Source organism: Pimephales promelas, chromosome 1 (genome assembly GCF_988280905.1).
Source record: "Pimephales promelas chromosome 1, fPimPro1.hap1.1, whole genome shotgun sequence".
NCBI lineage: Eukaryota > Metazoa > Chordata > Actinopteri > Cypriniformes > Leuciscidae > Pimephales > Pimephales promelas.
Genome location: NC_142769.1, coordinates 52,368,403 through 52,392,476, shown reverse-complemented (window position 1 = coordinate 52,392,476; position 24,074 = coordinate 52,368,403). Strand labels below are relative to the sequence as shown.

General features: G+C 36.4%; 1 protein-coding gene across 1 annotated transcript; it reads right to left on the bottom strand.

The window, feature by feature from the left end:
* Positions 1–5,901: 5,901 nt before the first annotated feature.
* On the bottom strand, positions 5,902–23,953 carry apold1b (apolipoprotein L domain containing 1b). Its single transcript, XM_039649350.2, has 12 exons — positions 23,616–23,953; positions 21,726–21,773; positions 20,719–20,754; positions 20,551–20,613; positions 20,332–20,391; positions 17,759–17,794; positions 16,295–16,384; positions 14,327–14,392; positions 12,745–12,784; positions 12,622–12,673; positions 10,601–11,015; positions 5,902–7,561 (listed from the first exon to the last, which is right to left on the bottom strand). The coding sequence occupies exons 2-12, from the start codon at positions 21,759–21,761 to the stop codon at positions 7,106–7,108; spliced, it is 1,350 nt and encodes a 449-aa protein (XP_039505284.2). The 5' UTR covers positions 21,762–21,773; positions 23,616–23,953; the 3' UTR covers positions 5,902–7,105.
* Between the last annotated feature and the right edge of the window lie 121 nt (positions 23,954–24,074).

Below are 24,074 nucleotides of genomic sequence, written 5' to 3'. Positions count from 1 at the left end.
AGGAACTCAACATCTGTCTCGCAGGCACGCTCGCTCTATTTTAGCTAATTTGCGCAGTAGCACCTCAATGCAGTGCATGAGATCCACGGGGAGGAGTCGGATCAAGATCCAAGGGGTGGAGCTGGGTAGGATTAGGGTTGGGCTTAGGGATCAGGGGGCGGAGTTGGGTAGGTTTAGGTGTATGTAAGATGGGAGGAGTTGGATCTGGATCCCCGTGGATTTCATGTTCTGCAGTGAGAATCATCTCAATTTGCGGTAAAACTAGTCGATCATGAGTGGCTTAACAGGAAAACCTATAGATAAACTGATCTTTAGCCCCTTTCACACAGCGCGTTGATCCCGGGAAATTGGGGACCTAGTAACATTGCCAGAATCAGTCCTGGAACGCGCGCTGTGTGAACAAAAGCCAGGACCAATGCCGTAAGGGGCGTGTCATAGTGATGATGCTCGTGCTATCGCCCGACTCTGTTGCTCTTAAGCCCCTTTTCCACCGAAGCATTTTGAGAGCCGGTTCGGACCCGGTGCCTGAACCAGTTCTTTGTGTTTCGACAGCCAAAGAACCGGTTCTCAGCCAGGAGAACTGGTTCCGAAGCGGCATCAACTCTTTGCTGGACTAGAACCGTTCTTTTACCACGTCATGCTCACGTCGGGGGCTGGGCCGGGTTTAGATGTGTCCTAAACATCTTTTCTGACCATAATAAAGGATCGCAAATCCAGGAGAAACATTTGCAGAAACACGATGGAGTCCGCCTTTGTAGTTGTTATGCTTGAAGTTAACGCAAGCGTTTCTATTTTTGTAATTTTTTTATTGAAGACATGAGCAAAAAAGAAAAGTCACAATATAGAACAAATAAATGGAAAGAAAAAAAGACACAATTACAGGGGTACATAACTTATCAGAAAAAATTACATATCAAACGAATAGATTAAAAGACTTACATATTTCAATTGTTTTTATAGCTTTCTTGGTATACGAGTTAGAGATAATCGGAAAGTAATGTTGAGCGTTTCTAGCTAAGACGTATGGCGACGTACACAGTGACGTAACGACGTCGTTCCCTGGGCGCTCTAGTCAGTGGAAAAACAAATAGGTTCTGAAGCGGGAAACCAACTCCGAACCAACTTTGAACCAGCACCAGTTCCAAACCAGTTCTTTTTTGGTGGAAAAGGGGTATTAGAAGAAAGTTTGTGTTCGCCATCAACAAAGAAAGGACGAACAAATACCTGCAAACTGGAGCGAAGCAGAGACCAGGAGCTCCTCACTATCCGCGCTGAAGCTGAGATCGTTCACCAGCTTTGTGGAACGGTATGCGCGTGTACGTGTTTTCGACGCGTACGTTACAAGTCTCATCCTGACGTCATGTGTCTTCCCGGGATTTTTACGAGTTGTGTGTGAACGCACTCACAGATCCCGGCAAATCACTGGCAGTGTGAATGAACCGAAATCAAACAATCCCGGGACAAATGTCGGGTCACATTATCCGCGTATTTTCCAGAATCTCTGTGTGAAAGGGGCTTTTCAGACATTTGACCGACCAGGTTGACACTTCAGCGTGAGAAATCGTGGGTGGGGCGGGAGAGCGTGAGAATCGGCTCAATTTTGAGTGAAGCTGATTGCATGAAAGTTGGCAGTCCTGAATTATGTTTCTAAAGCTGAGGTAATGCTAAAGCTGAGCTAAAACAGCTAACGCTGAGGCTAAAGCTGAGCTAAAGCTAAAGCAGCAAAAGCTAAAGCTGAACTAAAGCAGTTAAAACTAAAGCAGCTAAAGCTAAAGCTGAACTAAAGCTAAAGCAGCTAAAGCTGAGCTAAAGCTAAAGCTAAAGCAGCTAAAGCTAAAGCTGAACTAAAGCTAAAGCAGCTAAAGCTGAAGCAGCTAAAGCTAAAGCTGAACTAAATAGGGCTGGGTAATAAATATCGATTTCTCGATATTAATCGATTCTCATTTTTACAAACCGATATCGATTCTTAAATCTCAAGAATCGATTAGTCATCCTGTTTCAGTTGAATGAATGAGACATTGTATCGCGGCTGCGCACATCCAACAAATCGCACTAATCTTTGTCCTTTGTTACTATTGATATGAAACAAAGTCTCAATTTTCAAATTACGTCCATTTTCTTTAGAAATTCAAAAACATAAATAGTGTTTTGGCGCTGTGGCGTGAGATCGCTCTGGAGAAGCAGTAGCGCTGATCTCTCTTCCGGCTTAATAATACCAGTCACAGCGCCAAATAAACATGAATGAGCATCTGAAAGTGTGTTAAAGATAGAGGACAACTTATCCAAATCCGGATCATGTCACATTGATTCGCTCAATCAGCGTTTCAACCGTGGAAAGACGTCAGTTAAACAGCTTGTAATCAATGTATCGTCATATTTACCTCAGAAAACCCACATAAACTCGTTAGTCCACACTCGTTAGTGTTCTTCAATATTTAATGCATATTTGAATAAATCTGGCAAGTTTTTATGACAGCACCATTTAAATGTTTATATTTCATATAATCTTCTTATTATAAAAATAAATAAAAGTGTAATTTAAGTGTTTGTATAGCTACTAAACAGTTCATTATTACCTTCATATTAGGCTAATGAAGCCTAGTAGGCTACAACTAGACTATATAGACCATAGTTTACAGCATTAGTTAAGAGATTTGATTTCCTTGAGAAAAATTGCCATTTATTGTAACTGATATCCAAAATAATTGATATTGAATTGAATCGAATCGTAATCGAAATCGAAACGAATTGCAAGCTTGTGAATCGAAATTGAATCGAATTGTGAAATTTGTCTCAATACCCAGCCCTAGAACTAAAGCAGTTAAAGTTAAAGCAGCTAACCCAGATAGCAAACTGACATTGAATCAACGTGGAAATATGACATCGAAACAACGTTGATCTGACATTGTTTTGCTCATCGAATTAATGTTGAACCAACGTCAGACGCGTCATTCTTTCAAAACTAACGGAAAATCAACTTAAAATCAACGCGTTGTTTCAACGTTATGAAAGCAAACCAATTTTCGATTTTCATTTAGCTTTGAAGAATGCCGCGTCTGACGTTGGTTCAACGTTAATTCGATGAGCAAAATCAACGTTGTTTCAATGTCAGTTTGCTATCTGGGAAAGCTAAAGCTGAACTAAAGCAGTTAAAACTAAAGCAGCTAAAGCAGTTAAAGCTAAAGCAGCTAAAGCTGAGCTAAAGTTAAAGCTGAGCTAAAGCTAAAGCTAAAGCTGAACTAAAGCAGTTAAAGCTAAAGCAGCTAAAGCTGAGCTAAAGTTAATGCTGAGCTAAAGCTAAAGCTAAAGCTGAACTAAAGCAGTTAAAGCTAAAGCAGCGTAGATGAAGTCGGTTATCGTGGTAATATGCAATATTGCAGCACCAAAGTAGAGTTAACATTAGGCAACTATTTCACAACCTTAGCCTATCTGCACTTATTAGGACCCCGGGGGATATGATATGAAGTAAATCTAACACATAAGGACAGAACCCTGATATTGACGGAAATCCGCCCGTAGACTCTCTGCAATTAACAGAAATCCATCTTAGCGACGTAGAACTTTAATCCCTAAAATGATGCGCATCAATTCCACACATGCGCATAAAAACGTATTCACTCGTTTGCGTCGGATACATTTTTTTATCTGATAAGAATAGCATAAACTATGATGGAAACACATTTCCCGAAAACATTCCTCGATGTGCATAATAAAAAAACGATCTGGTTGCAAAGGATCTTAAGTTAATCCGCTCTTCTTCAAATATGGCTGAGAACATGTCCGAATGGAAAGCAAACTCCCAATTTTAAAATGTCCATAAATGCGTGTATCTTATTGAAATGTGCATTAATTGAGTATGCAGTGTAGATATACAGGTTTTTCAGGAATGTTTTACATGAACTGGACGTGTTTGACGTTCGTTCATAACAGTTGCTCATTGTAATCCAGACACAGTCTCTTGACTTTTGTGCGAGTGTTTACGCATCAATAGTTTTCCACCATCCAATAAAGCCTCACCTTCAGGAAGAACAGATGAAAGAAAGAGATGCGTGCGTGCACATTTCCAAACTTACCTGTTATGACAAAGTTCTGGTGAAAAACTCTTTTTGTTTGTTTTTCTTTTGTTTATTCCTTTTCTCATTAGTCCGAATGCGAAACGATGTGTTATGTGCAAATATGATGAAAATATGTTGGTATTCATGTTAAAGGGATACTCCTTCCAAAAATGATAATTCTGTCATCATTTCCTCACCCTCGAGCTGTTGCAAACCTGTATGAGATTATCTCTTCTGCTGAACACAAAGGAAGATATTTTGAAGATTGGATCTTTGGCAACATTGACTTCTATAGTAGACAAAAAAAAAATACTATAGAAGTCAATGTTGCCAAAGATCCAATCTTCAAAATATCTTCCTTTGTGTTCAGCAGAATGGATAAACTCATACAGGTTAGCAACAACTCAAGGGTGAAGAAATGACGACAGAATTAGTTGGTTGTTCGGTTGTTGTTAAAGGGTTTCGAGTTAGTTCACTGAAAAATGAAAACTCTCCCTCGTGTTGTTCAACTCATCAAGTGATGAAATCTGAGAGCTGTCTCACTCCTTCATAGGCAGTTTCATTCTGCCGGCCCAGAAAAGTTATTAAAGACATCGTTAAAATAGTCCAAGTGACTACAGTGACTCAATCTAAAGTTTGTCAAGCGATGATGAGAATACTTTTTGTGCGAAAAAACACACAAAAATAACGACTTTATTTCAACTATTCATCTTCTTATGTGTCGGACGGGAGTTCACGAGAGCCGCGACCAGTGTTGAAATGTAACGAAGTACAGTTACTTTGTTACTTTACTTAAGTACATTTTTCACGTATAGAATAGAATAAATAGTGCATACTTTTTACTTTTACTTCGTTAGATTTTCGATGCAATTTTTACGCGAAAATTTGTTTAATCGCGAAAATTTGTAAAAACACCATAAATTAATCGCGTTTACTGCCAAACATAGTTATTTATTAACATATAGTAAGGATAAGCATGATGTGTAGCTATGTTGCCTAATTGCAAGCTTGTTTCAGAAATGGTGACAATTTTTTTTTCCATCATTATTGAACACCATTATAGGAGTATTTGGTTGAATTAGTTAGAATTAAATGTTTTATTAATCATTGGAAAATAGAAATTAAGAGAATAAATTGTTATGCAAGTACTTTTACTTTTAATACTTAAAGTACATTTAAAATCAGGTACTTTTTACTTAAGTATGGTTGTCATTGTGTTACTTCTACTTTTACTAAAGTAAATATTTATCTGGATATTTGTACTTTTACTTAAGTACTGAGATTCAGTACTTCCTCCACCACTGGCCACGACACACACACACACACACACACAGTGGGCTTCTGAGTGTAGTCACTTGGACTATTTTAACGATGTCTTCACTAACTTTTCTGGACATTTTTAACCCAAACCCATTTTGGGTTAAAAATGCAATTAAAAATATAATGTTAAAAAGTGAAAGTTGAAGTTGGGTTAAAATTTGAAATTACATTTTTTTAACCCAACATTTGGGTTAAAACAACCCAGCATAGTTTAGAGTGTATGGAGAAGTGATCCTCAGATTTCATCATAAACATCTTACTTCGTGTCCTGAAGATTAACGAAAGTCATACCGGGCTGAACAACATGACGGAGATCAATTACTGACACAACTTTAATTTTTTGGGTGAACTAACCTTAAAGTTGGTTGGCTGGCTGGTGAATGATATTCCAAGTTGATACAAGAAAATCTTGAGGAAATCAAACGCCGTCTTCATTCTTCATAAAGCTTCTCATTCAAAACATGAAAAGAAGAAATGTAACCGGTTGTTAATAAAGAGAAACACTTTAACACACAATACACCCGGCTATTACCATGATGAACAAATAAAGGATAGTTTAATGAAACTTGTGAGTAACATAATCCCAGCTAGGTGTCTTTAACTTCTGGAAGAACTGGTACAGTTGGTTAAACCATATTGATCACACGATTATAGTGTTATCTCTAGGAAATGTAACACCCTCATATTATTGTTAAAAAAAGTGACATGTAATCTTAAAAATGTTTTCTGATGCGTATTTATTGCGTCAGTGAAAGACATGATGCTGAAAAGAGAAAGAAAAGGGTTTAAAACAATTCAAATTCAGCAATATTATCAATGTGACTTATCTGAAACGTCTTTTGCTTTACGAATTCGTTTCAGAACCGCTGCAACATCGACACTGTTGTTTTCCCGTTTATTACAGTGAAGCTGCTTTAAAACAATTTGACTTGACCCGTTTTGTCCAGTCAATGAGTTATTCATCTGGTATAATGATTCATTTGGAAGACATTCAGCAAATATGCACTTAAATTATATATGATATCATGTAATTTACCCAATTACAGTAAGATAATAGTGCATCTGCTCCTCTAGTGGCCGCAGAAAGAACATCATGGGTTGGAAAGGAGTTTCTGTGGAAAGAATGAAGTCATGATTGGTCCGTCAAAAGGAACCGGTATCACGTGACTTTGCTGTCGTGTGTTATTTTAACAACCACTGAACTGAACATACACCGCTGGAAATGTAAGATATACTACAGACCCATCATACCTGAGCAGTTACAGGTTTAAATTGAGAAATAATAGAGGAAAATAAATAAGAGATTGAAAAAATGTCTCCGTATATAAATGGCACTATGTTGTTCATTGCATAGGATAGAAAATAGTTTCTTATCATTGTTTGTAACCATAAGTCTCTGCATAACCATTGCACTTAGTAAATCGCATTAAACTAAACTACTGCCTAATGACCTTTGGCAAACAGCGGAAATATTTCAACTTATAATATATATAAGTATACATATGTTTGTGCGTATTCTTGCTCAGGATCTTCATCTCTACTTTTTCATCTACACTCTAAAAAATGCTGGGTTGTTTTAACCCAACTTTGGGTCAAATATGGACTAACCCAGCCGTTGGGTTAAATTTTTACATTACATTTTTAACCCAACATTTCGGGTTTGTCCATATTTGACCCAAAATTGGGTTAAAACAACCCAGCATTTTTTAGAGTGTAGCTGAAGTCTTTTGTCATTTCTGATCCTCTTCATCCTCCCCATCAGCCTCCTCTTCCTCCTCCATCTCAACCCCATCCAGGGTTTTCTGCAGCTGCTGTTGGATTCTCTTCAGCTCCTGAAGTCCATCCCGAAGCTCTCTGCAAACCTCTCGGATCTTGGCGGCGAACTCCGTCTTGGCTCCCTTGCGCAGCTCGAGCGAGCCCTTGGCGAGGAAGAAGACGTCGAGCGCGAGGAAGAGTCCGGACATGACGCCGGTGGTGACGCTGAGCACCTGCGCGGCTTTGGCTGCTCCTCCCGCTACGCTGAGCACCTGGACGGTGTTGATGAGGTTCTCCGTGTTGACCAGAAGAGCTTTCCCGGCCCGGCCGCCCTCCTTCAACACGTGCTTCACGTTCTGGTTAAGAGCCTTTCTGGAGATGCTGTCCACGTACTGCTCGAAGTTCCACTCCTCCAGAGTCAACATCCCGGCCTGGGGACAACAGATGCTTATCAGAAGGATGAAGAGTGAGACATGACATTCTTCTTTCAGACAAATACAATCAGAGTTATATTAAAACAAGCTTTATAATGGAAGTGAATGGTTGTTTCTGTTTTGAAGTCCATCAAAGAGGATCTATCCAATGATTAAAGTGCATCTATCCATCATAAAAGTGCATCTGTCCATCATAAAAGTGCATCTGTCCATCATAAAAGTGCATCTGTTCATCATAAAAGTGCATCTGTTCATCATAAAAGTGCATCTGTTCATCATAAAAGTGCATCTGTCCATCATAAAAGTGCATCTATCCATCATAAAAGTGCATCTATCCATCATAAAAGTGCATCTATCCATCATAAAAGTGCATCTGTCCATCATAAAAGTGCATCTGTCCATCATAAAAGTGCATCTATCCATCATAAAAGTGCATCTGTCCATCATAAAAGTTCATCTGTCCATCATAAAAGTGCATCTGTCCATCATAAAAGTGCATCTATCCATCATCTATCCATCATAAAAGTGCATCTGTCCATCATAAAGGTGCATCTATCCATCATAAAATTGCATCTATCGATCATAAAAGTGCATCTGTCCATCATAAAGGTGCATCTATCCATCATAAAAGTGCATCTATCGATCATAAAAGTGCATCTATCCATCATAAAAGTGCATCTGTCCATCATAAAAGTGCATCTATCCATCATAAAAGTGCATCTATCGATCATAAAAGTGCATCTATCCATCATAAAAGTGCATCTGTCCATCATAAAAGTGCATCTGTCCATCATAAAAGTGCATCTATCCATCATAAAAGTGCATCTATCCATCATAAAAGTGCATCTGTCCATCATAAAAGTGCATCTATCATAAAAGTGCATCTGTCCATCATAAAAGTGCATCTGTCCATCATAAAAGTGCATCTGTCCATCATAAAAGTGCATCTGTCCATCATAAAAGTGCATCTATCCATCATCTATCCATCATAAAAGTGCATCTGTCCATCATAAAGGTGCATCTATCCATCATAAAATTGCATCTATCGATCATAAAAGTGCATCTGTCCATCATAAAGGTGCATCTATCCATCATAAAAGTGCATCTATCGATCATAAAAGTGCATCTATCCATCATAAAAGTGCATCTGTCCATCATAAAAGTGCATCTATCCATCATAAAAGTGCATCTATCGATCATAAAAGTGCATCTATCCATCATAAAAGTGCATCTGTCCATCATAAAAGTGCATCTGTCCATCATAAAAGTGTATCTATCCATCATAAAAGTGCATCTATCCATCTATCCATCATAAAAGTGCATCTATCCATCATAAAAGTGCATCTGTCCATCATAAAAGTGCATCTATCATAAAAGTGCATCTGTCCATCATAAAAGTGCATCTGTCCATCATAAAAGTGCATCTGTCCATCATAAAAGTGCATCTATCCATCATAAAAGTGCATCTGTCCATCATAAAAGTGCATCTATCCATCATAAAAGTGCATCTGTCCGTCATAAAAGTGCATCTATCCATCATCTATCCATCATAAAAGTGCATCTATCCATCATAAAAGTGCATCTATCCATCATCTATCCATCATAAAAGTGCATCTGTCCATCATAAAGGTGCATCTATCCATCATAAAATTGCATCTATCGATCATAAAAGTGCATCTGTCCATCATAAAGGTGCATCTATCCATCATAAAAGTGCATCTATTGATCATAAAAGTGCATCTATCCATCATAAAAGTGCATCTGTCCATCATAAAAGTGCATCTATCCATCATAAAAGTGCATCTATCGATCATAAAAGTGCATCTATCCATCATAAAAGTGCATCTGTCCATCATAAAAGTGCATCTGTCCATCATAAAAGTGCATCTATCCATCATAAAAGTGCATCTATCCATCATAAAAGTGCATCTGTCCATCATAAAAGTGCATCTATCATAAAAGTGCATCTGTCCATCATAAAAGTGCATCTGTCCATCATAAAAGTGCATCTGTCCATCATAAAAGTGCATCTATCCATCATAAAAGTGCATCTGTCCATCATAAAAGTGCATCTATCCATCATAAAAGTGCATCTGTCCATCATAAAAGTGCATCTATCATAAAAGTGCATCTGTCCATCATAAAAGTGCATCTGTCCATCATAAAAGTGCATCTATCCATCATAAAAGTGCATCTATCCATCATAAAAGTGCATCTGTCCATCATAAAAGTGCATCTATCATAAAAGTGCATCTGTCCATCATAAAAGTGCATCTGTCCATCATAAAAGTGCATCTATCATAAAAGTGCATCTATCATAAAAGTGCATCTGTCCATCATAAAAGTGCATCTGTCCATCATAAAAGTGCATCTATCCATCATAAAAGTGCATCTATCCATCATAAAAGTGCATCTGTCCATCATAAAAGTGCATCTATCCATCATAAAAGTGCATCTGTCCATCATAAAAGTGCATCTATCCATCATAAAAGTGCATCTGTCCATCATAAAAGTGCATCTGTCCATCATAAAAGTGCATCTGTCCATCATAAAAGTGCATCTGTCCATCATAAAAGTGCATCTATCCATCATAAAAGGGCATCTGTCCATCATAAAAGTGCATCTATCCATCATAAAAGTGCATCTGTCCATCATAAAAGTGCATCTGTCCATCATAAAAGTGCATCTATCCATCATAAAAGTGCATCTGTCCATCATAAAAGTGCATCTGTCCATCATAAAAGTGCATCTATCCATCATAAAAGTGCATCTGTCCATCATAAAAGTGCATCTATCCATCATAAAAGGGCATCTGTCCATCATAAAAGTGCATCTATCCATCATAAAAGTGCATCTGTCCATCATAAAAGTGCATCTGTCCATCATAAAAGTGCATCTATCCATCATAAAAGTGCATCTAGCAACTAGCTAATATTTTAAATCTAAACAGAAAGTATCAACACTTCCTCTAAATGCTTTAACAGTGCGTGGTTTATGATGGATATATGGTAAGACAGCGGTGTGGTGGTGTCTGACCTGCAGGAAGTCTAAGCAGTCTTTAATGTCCTGGATTTGGAGCTGGTAGTCTTGGATCATCTTCTCCACCTTCTTGCGGTCGGTGTTGGAGTGAAGCGTGTCTGTGATGTTGGCGGAGGCCGAGGTCACGCCGCCAGCCGTCGCCACACCGATGCCCACCGCCGTCACGATGAGGGACGTCCCGAAGGTGAAGGGCGCCAGGACCAGGCCGGTGATGGTGGTGATGCTGCCTGCTACGCTAGCCACCCCTCCGCCAACGCTAGCGGTCACCGTCTTCTTGTGGAAAGAGTCGGCCGCGTCCGCTAACGCCAGGAGCTCCAGTATCCGCTGATTCAGAGACGCCTCCCGCTGGTTTAGCAGGTGAACGAATAACTTGGCGGCCATGAAGACCCGGTTAGCAACCGCTTCGATCGCTCTGGTGGACAGAGATGTATTTATTTACTGTAACTGACTTACTCTGAGATATCTTCTTATGGACAAATGTCTCTAACGACTATGAGTCTATCAAGTATAAGGTTTAGCACTACACCAGATCAGTCTAAAGTGTGGAAACACTGCTACTTTTGCACTTTTGACATTGAGTATTCTATTTTTGTTTTGTTTCATTTAATGAAAAACGTCTAGTAGTTTTAGTTTCATATAACAATAATAACCCTGGTTTAAGTAAAGTCAAGTATACTTATATAGCGCATTTCACAATATAGATTGCATCAAAGCAGCTTCACAGTATCAATCAAAATATAATAACAATGTTCGCATCTTAGTGGAAAACATCCACGTTTGGTAGAGCTGATCAAGGGTATTACTGATTGGTTAATTAATTTGAATATCCCCAACTGAGCAAACCAAAGGCAACAGCGGCAAGGAACCGAAAAACTCCATCAAGTGACCTAATGGTGTCCTAAAACTCCATCAAGTGACCCAACGGTGTCCTAAAACTCCATCAGGTGACCCAATGGTGTCCTAAAACTCCGTCAGGTGACCCAATGGAGTCCTAAAACTCCATCAGGTGACCCAATGCTGTCCTAAAACTCTGTCAGGTGACCCAATAGTGTGCTAAAACTCCATCAGGTGACCCAATGGTGTCCTAAACTCCATCAAGTGACCCAATGGTGTCCTAAACTCCATCAAGTGATCCAATGGTGTCCTAAAACTCCGTCAGGTGACCCAATGGTGTCCTAAAACTCCATCAGGTGACCTAATGGTGTACTAAAACTCCATCAAGTGACCCAATGGTGTCCTAAAACTCCGTCAGGTGACCCAATGGTGTCCAAAAACTCCATCAGGTGACCCAATGGTGTCGTAAAACTCCATCAAGTGACCTAATGGTGTCCTAAAACTCCATCAAGTGACCCAACGGTGTCCTAAAACTCCATCAAGTGACCCAATGGTGTCCTAAACTCCATCAAGTGACCCAATGGTGTCCTAAAACTCCATCAGGTGACCCAATGGTGTCGTAAAACTCCATCAAGTGACCCAACGGTGTCCTAAAACTCCATCAAGTGACCCAATGGTGTCCTAAACTTCATCAAGTGACCCAATGGTGTCCTAAACTCCAACAGGTGACCCAATGGTGTCCTAAAACTCCATCAAGTGACCCAATGGTGTCATAAACTTCATCAAGTGACCCAATGGTGTCCTAAACTCCATCAGGTGACCCAATGGTGTCCTAAAACTCCATCAGGTGACCCAATGGTGTCATAAACTTCATCAAGAGACCCAAAGGGGGCCTAAACTCCAACAGGTCACCCAATGGTGTCCTAAAACTCAATCAAGTGACCCAATGGTGTCCTAAACTCCAACAGGTCACCCAATGGTGTCCTAAAACTCCATCAAGTGACCCAATGATGTCCTAAAACTCCATCAAGTGACCCAATGGTGTCCTAAAACTCCATCAAGTGACCCAACGGTGTCCTAAAACTCCATCAAGTGACCTAATTTAATTATAATCACAGTAACACTTAAAGGAGGGTCATTGTTTTTTTCTCAAAAAATGTGATATAATTATAAATCTTTCTCACCGTTCTCCATCTTCATCATTAAACTGTTTCGACTCGTTCCATTCGCTCCAACCTGATGAATAAAACATAATCAAATACAAGTCAAAGGTTTTTTTAAAAAACGCCAGGAGTTAAAGAAAATACCTTCTACTGTTCTCCACCAATCCAGCAAACCATCTTCATCCTGTCAATGGAAGACAAACTCAGTGACACGCAGAAACACTAGCAATCGAAGACTAAAGGCCATTGCACACCGAGTCCGAAATTCGCATCCGAAATTTTCGCACGTTAAAAAAATAATTCGACCTCACGTTATGTCAGTCACGCTTGCACACCGCCTCCGAAACTTTCGTCCGTCATAAAATTAATTGGATCGGGTTCGATTTTCTGCGTTTTTCGCATCCAGAGCCAGCATTTTGAGAGGTCTTTTGACAATTCAGGGCCGGGGGGAGCTCGTCCTCAAATCATTGCACATATGCGCCGTGCTTTCAGTTTCGGTTTTCAATTCGATCAAGTGGGGGAGAGCGGGGTTGGTTGACACACTTTTCACTCTCTGTCATATTTCTCAGCCATGCTATATGTTAAAATAATCTAACCAGTAACAACTGAAAGGTTAAGATCTCAGCTACTCAACAGATATATTTAATGTTAATAAATTATTCCTAAAAATGTCTTATTCATCATTAAAGTGATGTTGTGCACCTGTGCCAACCAGCCCCACTATGGGGGTTAGTTGGCACATGCAATGGGGTTGGTTGGCACAGATGCAATAGGCTAGTTACAAAGAATGAGGTGACAAATATAAAAAGAACTTGACCATTTAATTCAAACCAGATGCAGAATAACATTCAACAGCATTTCTGCCGATTTTTAACCAAACCAAAAACAAATACAGTTTGTAAAGTATACGGGTGCTGGTCGTATAATTAGAATATCATCAAAAAGTTTATTTATTTCAGTAATTCCATTCAAAAAATTACATTTGAATATTATATTCATTCATTACACACAGACTGATATATTTCATATTTCGGTTTTCAATTCGATCAAGTGTTTATGTTCTCTTCTCTATATTGGATTTTGAAATTAATAAACCTCCCCTTTCAATCAGATTGAAATTTAGGATCGAATAAGGTGTGATTGAGCAGCCTATTCGATAATGTATTATTTGGGCACAATATACACAATAACAGCCTAGCTGTTCTGTCTGCCCAGCGCTTCCAACGGGCCGTGCGCGGGTGTGTGTTTGTCCGTGTGTGTGTCCATACCTGGTCCATTTCAGACACACTGCCAGTCTCCGTTCAGAATCGATTGGTTCACGGAAATTGGTGGTCTTGTTTTTAATATGTGGCTCCAGAATCGCTAGCAAAGCATCGAACTGTCCCACTGACATTCTGAGGTAATAATTTTGAATCGCTCAGGATAAATTCGCAACTCCTTGATAAGGAACTCTCCTTCCTCTCGGCGCAATTTCAGGATTGGATGGACGCAATATTTTCTCTTTCTTCCCTTTTCAATAAGAGAGAGGGCAAAAATCATCCTCACTGCTTGACGAATCCATTTGGTATTTTTGCGTTTTTTCCCGCAAAGGTTTAAGAAATACGCAACGGACTCGGTGTGCAAGGTTTCTATGCGTGACGAATTTTTAAGCTGACGAACACGAAAATACGCATACGAATATTTCGTGCTCGGTGTGCAATGGCCTTAAACCTCAGTTTACACATACGTCTTCATCGTCCAGAGGATTCCCGTCACTGGAGCCTACAGCAGTCTGAACTTCAGCAGAGCAGATCTGGAGATCACACACACACACACACACACACACACACACACACACACACTGATGATCCCAGATCGTCTAACAAAACACAGATGCATTAACTTTTCAACAGCAACGCAAGGCTGCAAACCTTCTGCAATAGAACACGGAAAGTTTACAACAAAACAATAACAGGCCACTGAAGCTCCAGCTCAAACTAACTAATAAACTAACTAATCAACTAACTAACCAACTAAGTAAGCAACTAACTATCAACTAACCAACTAACTAAGCAACTAACAAATCAATAAACTAACTAATCAACTTACTAATTGAGTAATCAACTAAGTAACCAACTAACTAATCAGCTAACTGTCAACTAAGTAACCAACTAACTAACCAACTAACAAATCAATAAACTAACTAACTAATCAACTTACTAATTGAGTAATCAACTAAGTAACTAACTAATCAACTAAGTAACCAACTAACTAAGCAACTAACAAATCAATAAACTAACTAATCAACTTACTAATTGAGTAATCAACTAAGTAACTAACTAATCAACTAACTGTCAACTAAGTAACCAACTAACTAAGCAACTAACAAATCAATAAACTAACTAATCAACTTACTAATTGAGTAATCAACTAAGTAACCAACTAACTAAGCAACTAACTGTCAACTAAGTAACCAACTAACTAACTAACTAACCAACTAACAAATAAAAAACAAAGAACTAATCAACTTACTAATTGAGTAATCAACTAAGTAACCAACTAACTAAGCAACTAACTGTCAACTAAGTAACCAACTAACTAACCAACTAACAAATAAAAAACAAAGAACTAATCAACTTACTAAATGAGTAATCAACTAATTAACCAACTAACTAATCAGCTAACTGTCAACTAAGTAACCAACTAACTAACCAACTAACAAACCAATAAACTAACTAACTAATCAACTTACTAATTGAGTAATCAACTAAGTAACCAACTAACTAATCAGCTAACTGTCAACTAAGTAACCAACTAACTAACCAACTAACAAATCAATAAACTAACTAACTAATCAACTTACTAATTGAGTAATCAAGTAAGTAACTAACTAATCAACTAAGTAACCAACTAACTAAGCAACTAACAAATCAATAAACTAACTAATCAACTTACTAATTGAGTAATCAACTAAGTAACTAACTAATCAACTAACTGTCAACTAAGTAACCAACTAACTAAGCAACTAACAAATCAATAAACTAACTAATCAACTTACTAATTGAGTAATCAACTAAGTAACCAACTAACTAAGCAACTAACTGTCAACTAAGTAACCAACTAACTAACTAACCAACTAACAAATAAAAAACAAAGAACTAATCAACTTAGTAATTGAGTAATCAACTAAGTAACCAACTAACTAACAAACTAAGCATCTAAGTATCCAAATAACTAACTAATCAACTTAGTAACTAAACAATCAACTAAGTAACTAGTTAACTAATGGACAGACGAATGAACTAATAAACAACTAACTAGAGTAGTGTCAAACACAATTTACTAATTAAATATTTAAAACTGATTAAATATTGAAGTACACATTTGCTGCTATATATTATTTTGAGGCATTTATACACTATTATAAATTTATAATATATATTTTTTTTTAATAACTTTTTAATAATTTTTAAATTAATAACTTTTTCTTTTTACATTTTCCATTTTCATTTTAGTTAAATGTTCAGTTATTTCTATATTTTTTTAATAATAGTTTAAAAATGTCTACGCAGTTTTTGTTTTATTTTTAATACAATCATATTTCCAAAAGATTAAATATTAATAATTGACATTACAATTGCGGTAATGATGCATTTGCATGCATCAATGAAGAAATATTCAAAGATATCTCAAAGACAGGAACATCATGTTTCACCTGTGTGTCCACACACACTGCGTCTGCCTCTCCTCCATCACACACCTGTGTGTCCACACACACTTCGTCTGCTTCTCCTCCATCACACTTCTGCAAAGAATGAGCACAATAACTTCATATTGAGGGATGGTGGAAAAAACTGTGCAAGATATCATCACTGTAAAGCCAGACTTATGAAATAATCATCTGAAAATCTGTTTTTTTTTGTTTTAATAGAACCATTTATTGAAGGATTAAACAAAAGCCAGACATATGAAATAATAGTATGGAAGAAAATAATGATGTTCATATTTGATACATCAGTCATGAATGGCTCATATAATGAGAATATGGAGGAAAAAACGGCTTGATTTTATTCAGATTCTGATATTAATATGAAATGTTGATGCTTCTAAATCAGCTGATTGGGATCAAGCTTAGAGAGCCTGTCATCTTCAAGGACTATTAAAATGAGCCAATGGCGTGCATGAAATGCATCACACACTCTATAAATATGGAAATGGATGCACACACTAGTTGTCTTCCGCTTCAGAGCCGAGCGTTTGATGTCTCTGTTGTAGTCCTGTTGTTTACGACCGGCTCTCTAAGCTTGATCCCAATCACGTGTCCGTCAGGGAACGAGGGTCACATACGTAACCGAGGCGATCTTTATAACAGATAGATCTCAAATAAAATGCATATCAATATCTTCTTTTAAAATGACATATAAATGCTTAGTTTTATGATTAAAGTTTGTTGGTTTTTAAACATATAATGCAAAGCAATGGTGATTGACATAAACCTTCTTTAAAAGCCTGATGATCATATTTAATATAATAAATGTTGTCTGGATAATCAAGTAAACCCGCTTCAGTCCAGCTGAAATATCACTAACAATATCAAAGTTATTATTGCGTTTGCTTGATAAAATCAGAGCAGATTTGACACAGAAAGACTCGCGCCGAAGGAGGATTGCATGTGATCATGTTCATAATTTACAGGCCTTAGAAATTCATATATCAAATATATAATTTGTATTATAGTATTGTATTATTTTAGTATTTTATTCATTTTAAAAATACTATTGTTGACTTCTTGGTCAAATACAAGTTTTGTAAATAATATTAAATAATAAAAAATAAAAAAAGCCACAGATAAATCATCACACACATCAAGCTATACACAAAGAACAAAGTTTAAATAAATGTTAAACAAATAAATGTTTTTGTAACTTTTAGTTTTAATTCGTTTTTTTAAAGTCTATATAGCTTTTACTTTTTATTTCAGTTTTATCGTTAGCACAAACAAAGCAAAGAGAAATGAAATTCAGGAAATTAAGTGTTATTCACTTCTTCACTTCGGATCAGTCCGTCACACACACACACACACTTCTGTCTCAAAAGCTGACGGCGAGGTGTAACGCTACTAAACACTCGTAACACTTCTAATATTCAAAGCAATCATCCGGATCATGAAGTCTCGTACCTGAGCGCTGGATTCCAGACGCATCCCAGCGGGATCCTGAAACACACACACAGAACACACTGAACGACACACTCCTGCTGCTGACGGCTCAACACACTCAAACATGACGCAGTTTACCAGAGTTTTACCGCAGTTTACCACGTCTGCTGTGTGTGTGTGTGTGTGTGTGTGTGAGCCTCATTGGTCTTATTCTACAGAACCGACAGAGAGATGCTGAAACAGACAAACAGTTACTGCTGATCGCACAAACATCACACAGTGCTGAGACCTAATGTGTGTGTGTGAGTGAGATAGAGATGTACCCCCATGCTAAAGTTGCCTAAAAAGAGGAATAAAAAATCATCTTTTGGATATTTAACTTAATGCCTTAATTATAAAAATGAGGAAAACTCCAACCTTTAAGGACACCAATTTTCTTTGTGAATGACTAATGTGAATGAAATGGTGACATACTGACTGAAATGGTGGAAATACTGACTTAATAATTAATTGTCATAAATCTGACAAAAAGTTGAAATTATGACGAGAAATAAATGTAAGTTATGACATCAGTCATAATTTTGACTTTTTTATTTTAAATTTACCGCATAATATTTGTGTCAGTTTAAATTTCTGTCCTATTGCCCTAAAACTCGAAATTATAAGTTATTTATAACTTATTTAAATTATAAATTAAACAGTATGTCATAATGTTGTCTTAATTAGGAAATAAATAGTCATAATCAAGACGTCATAAAGTATGACGTAAAAGTCATGACAAAAGTCAAGTTTTGTGAAAAAAAAAATTACATTAAAAAGTAGAAATTACGACTTAATTCATAATTTATTGTCATAATTCTGAAAAAAAGTGAGAATAATGACAAAGTCATAATTTTGACTTTTTTATTTTAAATTTACCGCATAATATTTGTGTCAGTTTAAATTTCTGTCCTATTGCCCTAAAACTCGAAATTATAAGTTATTTATAACTTATTTAAATTATAAATTAAACAGTATGTCATAATGTTGTCTTAATTAGGAAATAAATAGTCATAATCAAGACGTCATAAAGTATGACGTAAAAGTCATGACAAAAGTCAAGTTTTGTGAAAAAAAAAATAACATTAAAAAGTAGAAATTACGACTTAATTCATAATTTATTGTCATAATTCTGAAAAAAAAGTGAGAATAACGACAAAGTCATAATTTTGACTTTTTCGTTTCAATATTACCTCATATCTTTATCTTTACATTTCATAACAAAGAGATTCAAAATCAACATTTTGACACGTCAAAATCGTTAGGTAAATTAAACAACTGAAATGATGAAAAGTCAAAATTATGACAAAGTTGGAATTGTGACAGTCATGATTTTGACAAAATATTGGAATGGGTCATGAGTGTAAGTTAACAGGAATCAAAACGTTTGAAAATGAACCATAAGATATGCAGATATGCAGTGTGAAACTGGCGTCACTAGTTGTGCTAACTCTATTCAGAAAGGAAAGAGGAAAAAAAGGAATGAAAAATCATCTTTTGGATATTGATCTTAATGCCTTAATTATAAAAATGAGGAAAACTCCAACCTTTAAGGACACCAATTTTCTTTGTGAATGAATAATGTGTCATAAATAAATAAATGTTTTTCCTTAAAATACAGGGTGCATAAGTCATTGTTAAATTCCCATAGAGTCAGGCAGATTTTTATTTTTAAAAGCCAGTTATTTCATGGATCCAGGATAATATGCATCCTGATAAATAAAATATCCCCACATCATCACACACCATTCACCACACCTAGAGATTGGCATGGGGTACTTTCCATAAGATCATCTTTCAATGCAAATCAAACCAGCTATTAGGCTAACTGAAGTAAAACCATGCCAATCTCTAGGTGTGTGATGATGTGGGGATATTTTAATCCCAAAGGCCAAGGGAACTTTATCAGGATGCATATTATCCTGGATTCATGAAATAACTGGCTTTTAAAAATAAAAATCTGCCCGACTCTATGGGAATTTAACAATGACTTATGCACCCTGTATTTTAAGGGAAAACATTTATTTATTTATGATACATTATTCATTCACAAAGAAAATTGGTGTCCTTAAAGGTTGGAGTTTTCCTCATTTTTATAATTAAGGCATTAATATCAATATCTAAAAGATGATTTTTTATTCCTCTTTTTAGGCAACTTTAGCATGGGGGCCAACACTTATTCACACCACTGTATGTACTCCTACCCCTTTATATTTGTTTAAACATAGTATAAAGGGGTAGGAGTACATAGGTTTTACTTCTTCCTACTTCTTTTTGCACATGTAAATAGAAGGTTGTTGTTGTTTGTCTTAGTTTTTTGTTTTGTTTTTCTTGAAAGTATGGATTTTTACTTTGTTTTTTATCAAAATTCCTCGTTTCATTGATTAACATTTGTATTTTTTATATACATGTTCAAAATAAAGATCTCAAATCAAATCAGAGAGAGAGAAAGAGAGAGTGTGTGTGTGATTGAGTGCGTGAGTGAGTGTGTGTGTGAGTAAGTGAGTGAGAGAGAGAGTGTGTGAGTGAATAAGTGAGTGTGTGTGTGTGTGTACCTGTGAGAAAAACCTGAATGGGTTTAGTTTTTGAATCATTCCCATGATCATTCCAGGATCCTGAGAATAAAAAAACAAAAAGCAAACAACCAACAGGTTAATCACATTACTAGGGTTATTATAGCTAATCGGTGACAAAAACAAAAATAAACTACTAATACAAAATAATATAAAACTTAAAAAAAAAAGATAAAAATGACAAAAACTGTGTATCCTGACCGGTTTGTGTTCAGTCGCTGCCTCTTCTGTGCAGGAGGAGGAACTGCAGCGTTCAGGCGTTTCCTGCAGAGAGAGAGAGAGAGAGAGAGAGAGAGAGAGAGAGATATGAAGCCTAGAGAACAGCAGATGTCACTCTCCTTCATGTAAGGATGACAGTAAGAGCTTCACCTGTTCTCCGGCGTTACTCACTGGAGCTTTGCTCACCTGAGGACAGACACAACCATAGTGCGTTATTCATTAGGTTATTAGTTCATTATAATTAGTTTATTCATTTGGTTTATTACTTTACAATGAATGTACAAAAATCTGCTTTAATCGGTCAAGGCAAGAAACAGAACGTTCTCAGAGTTTGAGGAATAATGAATAAATTGTTTAAAAATAATTGAACATTATATATATATATATATATATATATATATATATATATATATATATATATATATATATATATATGTCAGCACAATAATATAGTAAGTAGAAAAAAACATAGTAATTTAACTAGGGCTGTGCAAAAATTAACTGCGATTAGTCGCATCCAAAATAAAAGTCTGTGTTTACATAATATATTTGTGTGTGCTGTATATAATTATTTTATATCCATGCATGTATATATTTAAGAATAATTTGCGCTTAAATTCTGTATGTATATATATATATATAGATACATAATCGATATTATATAAATATAAATATTTTATATATGAATAACATATTTTCTTAAATATATACATGCATATGTGTGTATTTATATATACAAAATAATTACACACAGCGCACACAAATATATTATGTAAACACAGACTTTTATTTTGGATGCGATTAATCGCAATTAATTTTTGCACAGCCCTAAATTTAACTATAAAAACTAAGATTTTCCAAATTTCTACGTGAAAAAAAAGACCTTTGTTTATTTATTTGGCACATAAGAATTTTTTTTTTAAAATCATAAATATTCAAAATTACGACATAATAAATCATATTTATAAGAGGAAAGGTAGAAATTATGACCTGAGATGAAAAGTTGAAATTGACAAAAATTATAAGTCAAAATGATGACAAATAAGGCATAAAAATCCTTTTGATTTAGTGTGTCTAAAGATCATATTCATGGGATCGGACAGATTGAAAGCATGATTTATCTGAAGACATTAACAGAGAGTTTGAACGTGTGTTACCTGAGGAGAAGATTTAAAGAGATTTAGTTTCTGCATCACCAGTCCTTCCTGCCACACACACACACACACACACACACACACGCGCGCGCACTTGTGTTAGTCTGAATGGGAGTGTGTAGGCCTACTTCTGCTAACAATTGACCGTAAGTCTTTTGAAAGCTTTGTAAATAGAGAGTAAACACTTCTACGTAACAACTCTATATACACACACACCTGAACTCTTCACATTCAGTCGGATGTAAACACTCGACGCCAGTGAGTCACAACTGACGCGACTCTGAGAACTATTTTTATCTGAACACAACACACACACACCTCTGACTGACGCCTGAGACTCGGATTGTGTTATTATAGCGGCTTTCAGACTTGGGTGGACAATTCAACATTGTGTAAAAATGAACACAGGTAATAAATCATCAAATTAGGCCTACTATTGTTCTGTTCTGTTGACATAATTAAACATAATCAGTAAATGTTTCTAAGTGTCGATCTTTCTGGAGAAGAAGTAGGCTACTTCTCGAATGATATTTACAGTAAACATCGCTATAAAATCCCTCGGGTATCAAAATGTATTTTCCCTCACACAGAATAAATGTAGGCCTATCTTTACATGAACATATTTACATACATTTCTACCACATCAGAAAAAAAAAATGCGCTTCTGTAAATCGTAATTATGACAAAAATAAAATACTAAGCCATAATTAGGTCCTTAATCCACAAGTTTTTTTATGAGAAGTCTAAATCATGAAGTAAACTTTAAATTAATCTCACAATTACTTTTTATGAAGTCAAAATTATGACAATGTTGAAATGGTGACATACTGACTTAATAATTAATTGTCATAAATCTGACAAAAAGTTGAAATCATGACAAGAAATAAATTTAAGTTATGACATCAGTCATAATTTTGACTTTTTTATTTTAACTTTACCGCATAATTTTTGTGTCAGTTTAAATTTCTGTCCTATTCCCCTAAAACTCGAAACTATAACTTATTTTTAAATTATTTAAATTATAAATTGAACAGTATGTCATAATGTTGTCTTAATTAGGAAATAAATAGTCATAATCAAGACGTCATAATGGATTAAAATAAAGTATGACGTAAAAGTCAAGTTTTGTGACAGTAAATTGAAAAAAAAAATGACATTAAAAAGTAGAAATTACGACTTAATTCATAGTTTATTGTCATAATTCTGACAAAAAAGTGTGAATAATGACATAGTCATAATTTTGACTTTTTAGTTTCAATATTACCTCATATCTTTTGCTTTTTATTTCATAATTAGGTCATGCATCGAAACGTTTGAAAATAAGATAGCCTAGTAAAAAGACATCAAACAAGTAAAGCCACTAAAACACAATCAACATAGATGCAGTAAGAAACTGGCGTCACTAGTTGTGCTAACTCTATTCAGAAAGTAAAGGAATGTGTGTGTGTGTGTGTGTGTGTGTGTGTGTGTGTGTGTGTGTGTGTGTGTGTGTGTGTGTGTGTGTGTGTGTGTGTGTGTTTTGGAAGTTGACGCGCCTTACAAACGCCTTTGATTCGTTGAACCTCGAGGGCGTGGTTACTGACGAGTCCTGGGGGCAAGGCTTGGCTCATGAATATTAATGAGCAGTCTGACTGATTGGGTAACCGGTGAAGAAACTTTCGCTTCAGGCGATAGAAGTAAATAAAGCTTGTTGGGTCGCGCGAACGTGTTTTGAAACTTTGCGTTTTCGGACGATACACGGCAATGCATTCAAAGACCAAGTCATAAACATAACCAAAGTTTCCCATCAGCTTGCAATACTAATGATATTATTCCTCTTTCAACTTCCCCATAAAGAACAGAAGTTTCATGACAAAAATATCCATACACACTCAACCGCAACCAAACCAGTACCTTTACAGTGATCGAGTCGGTCTTCTGTTCCTAAAGAAAACAAAAACAAACGGACACAAAACGCCGAGTTTACAAAGTTCAGGAACTTTTACACGGATCCGTTTACTTGAAGATGTTTGGGAAAAGCACGCAAACATCTGACAGTCTTAAATACGAAACGCACTGAAAGCACGAAACAAAACAAAACAACTTAAAACAGAGTTCAAGTCCTGAGGCGAGAAGAAACCGTTTTCCAGAAGTCCAGCTCTTCCTCGAAGAAGCACATGATGATCAGGGGGCGTGTGCAGCAGAAATGATTTTCCAGCCGACCTTGAGCTCTGCTTTGATTTCACTGAACACGGTCGCATGTCAAGTGTCACTGTAGCATAACTGACGAAGTAATGCACACACACAGCTATATTTGAAATCACCTTTATTTAGGCTACATCATATCTTCATTGCTGTATTGCACAAGATCAT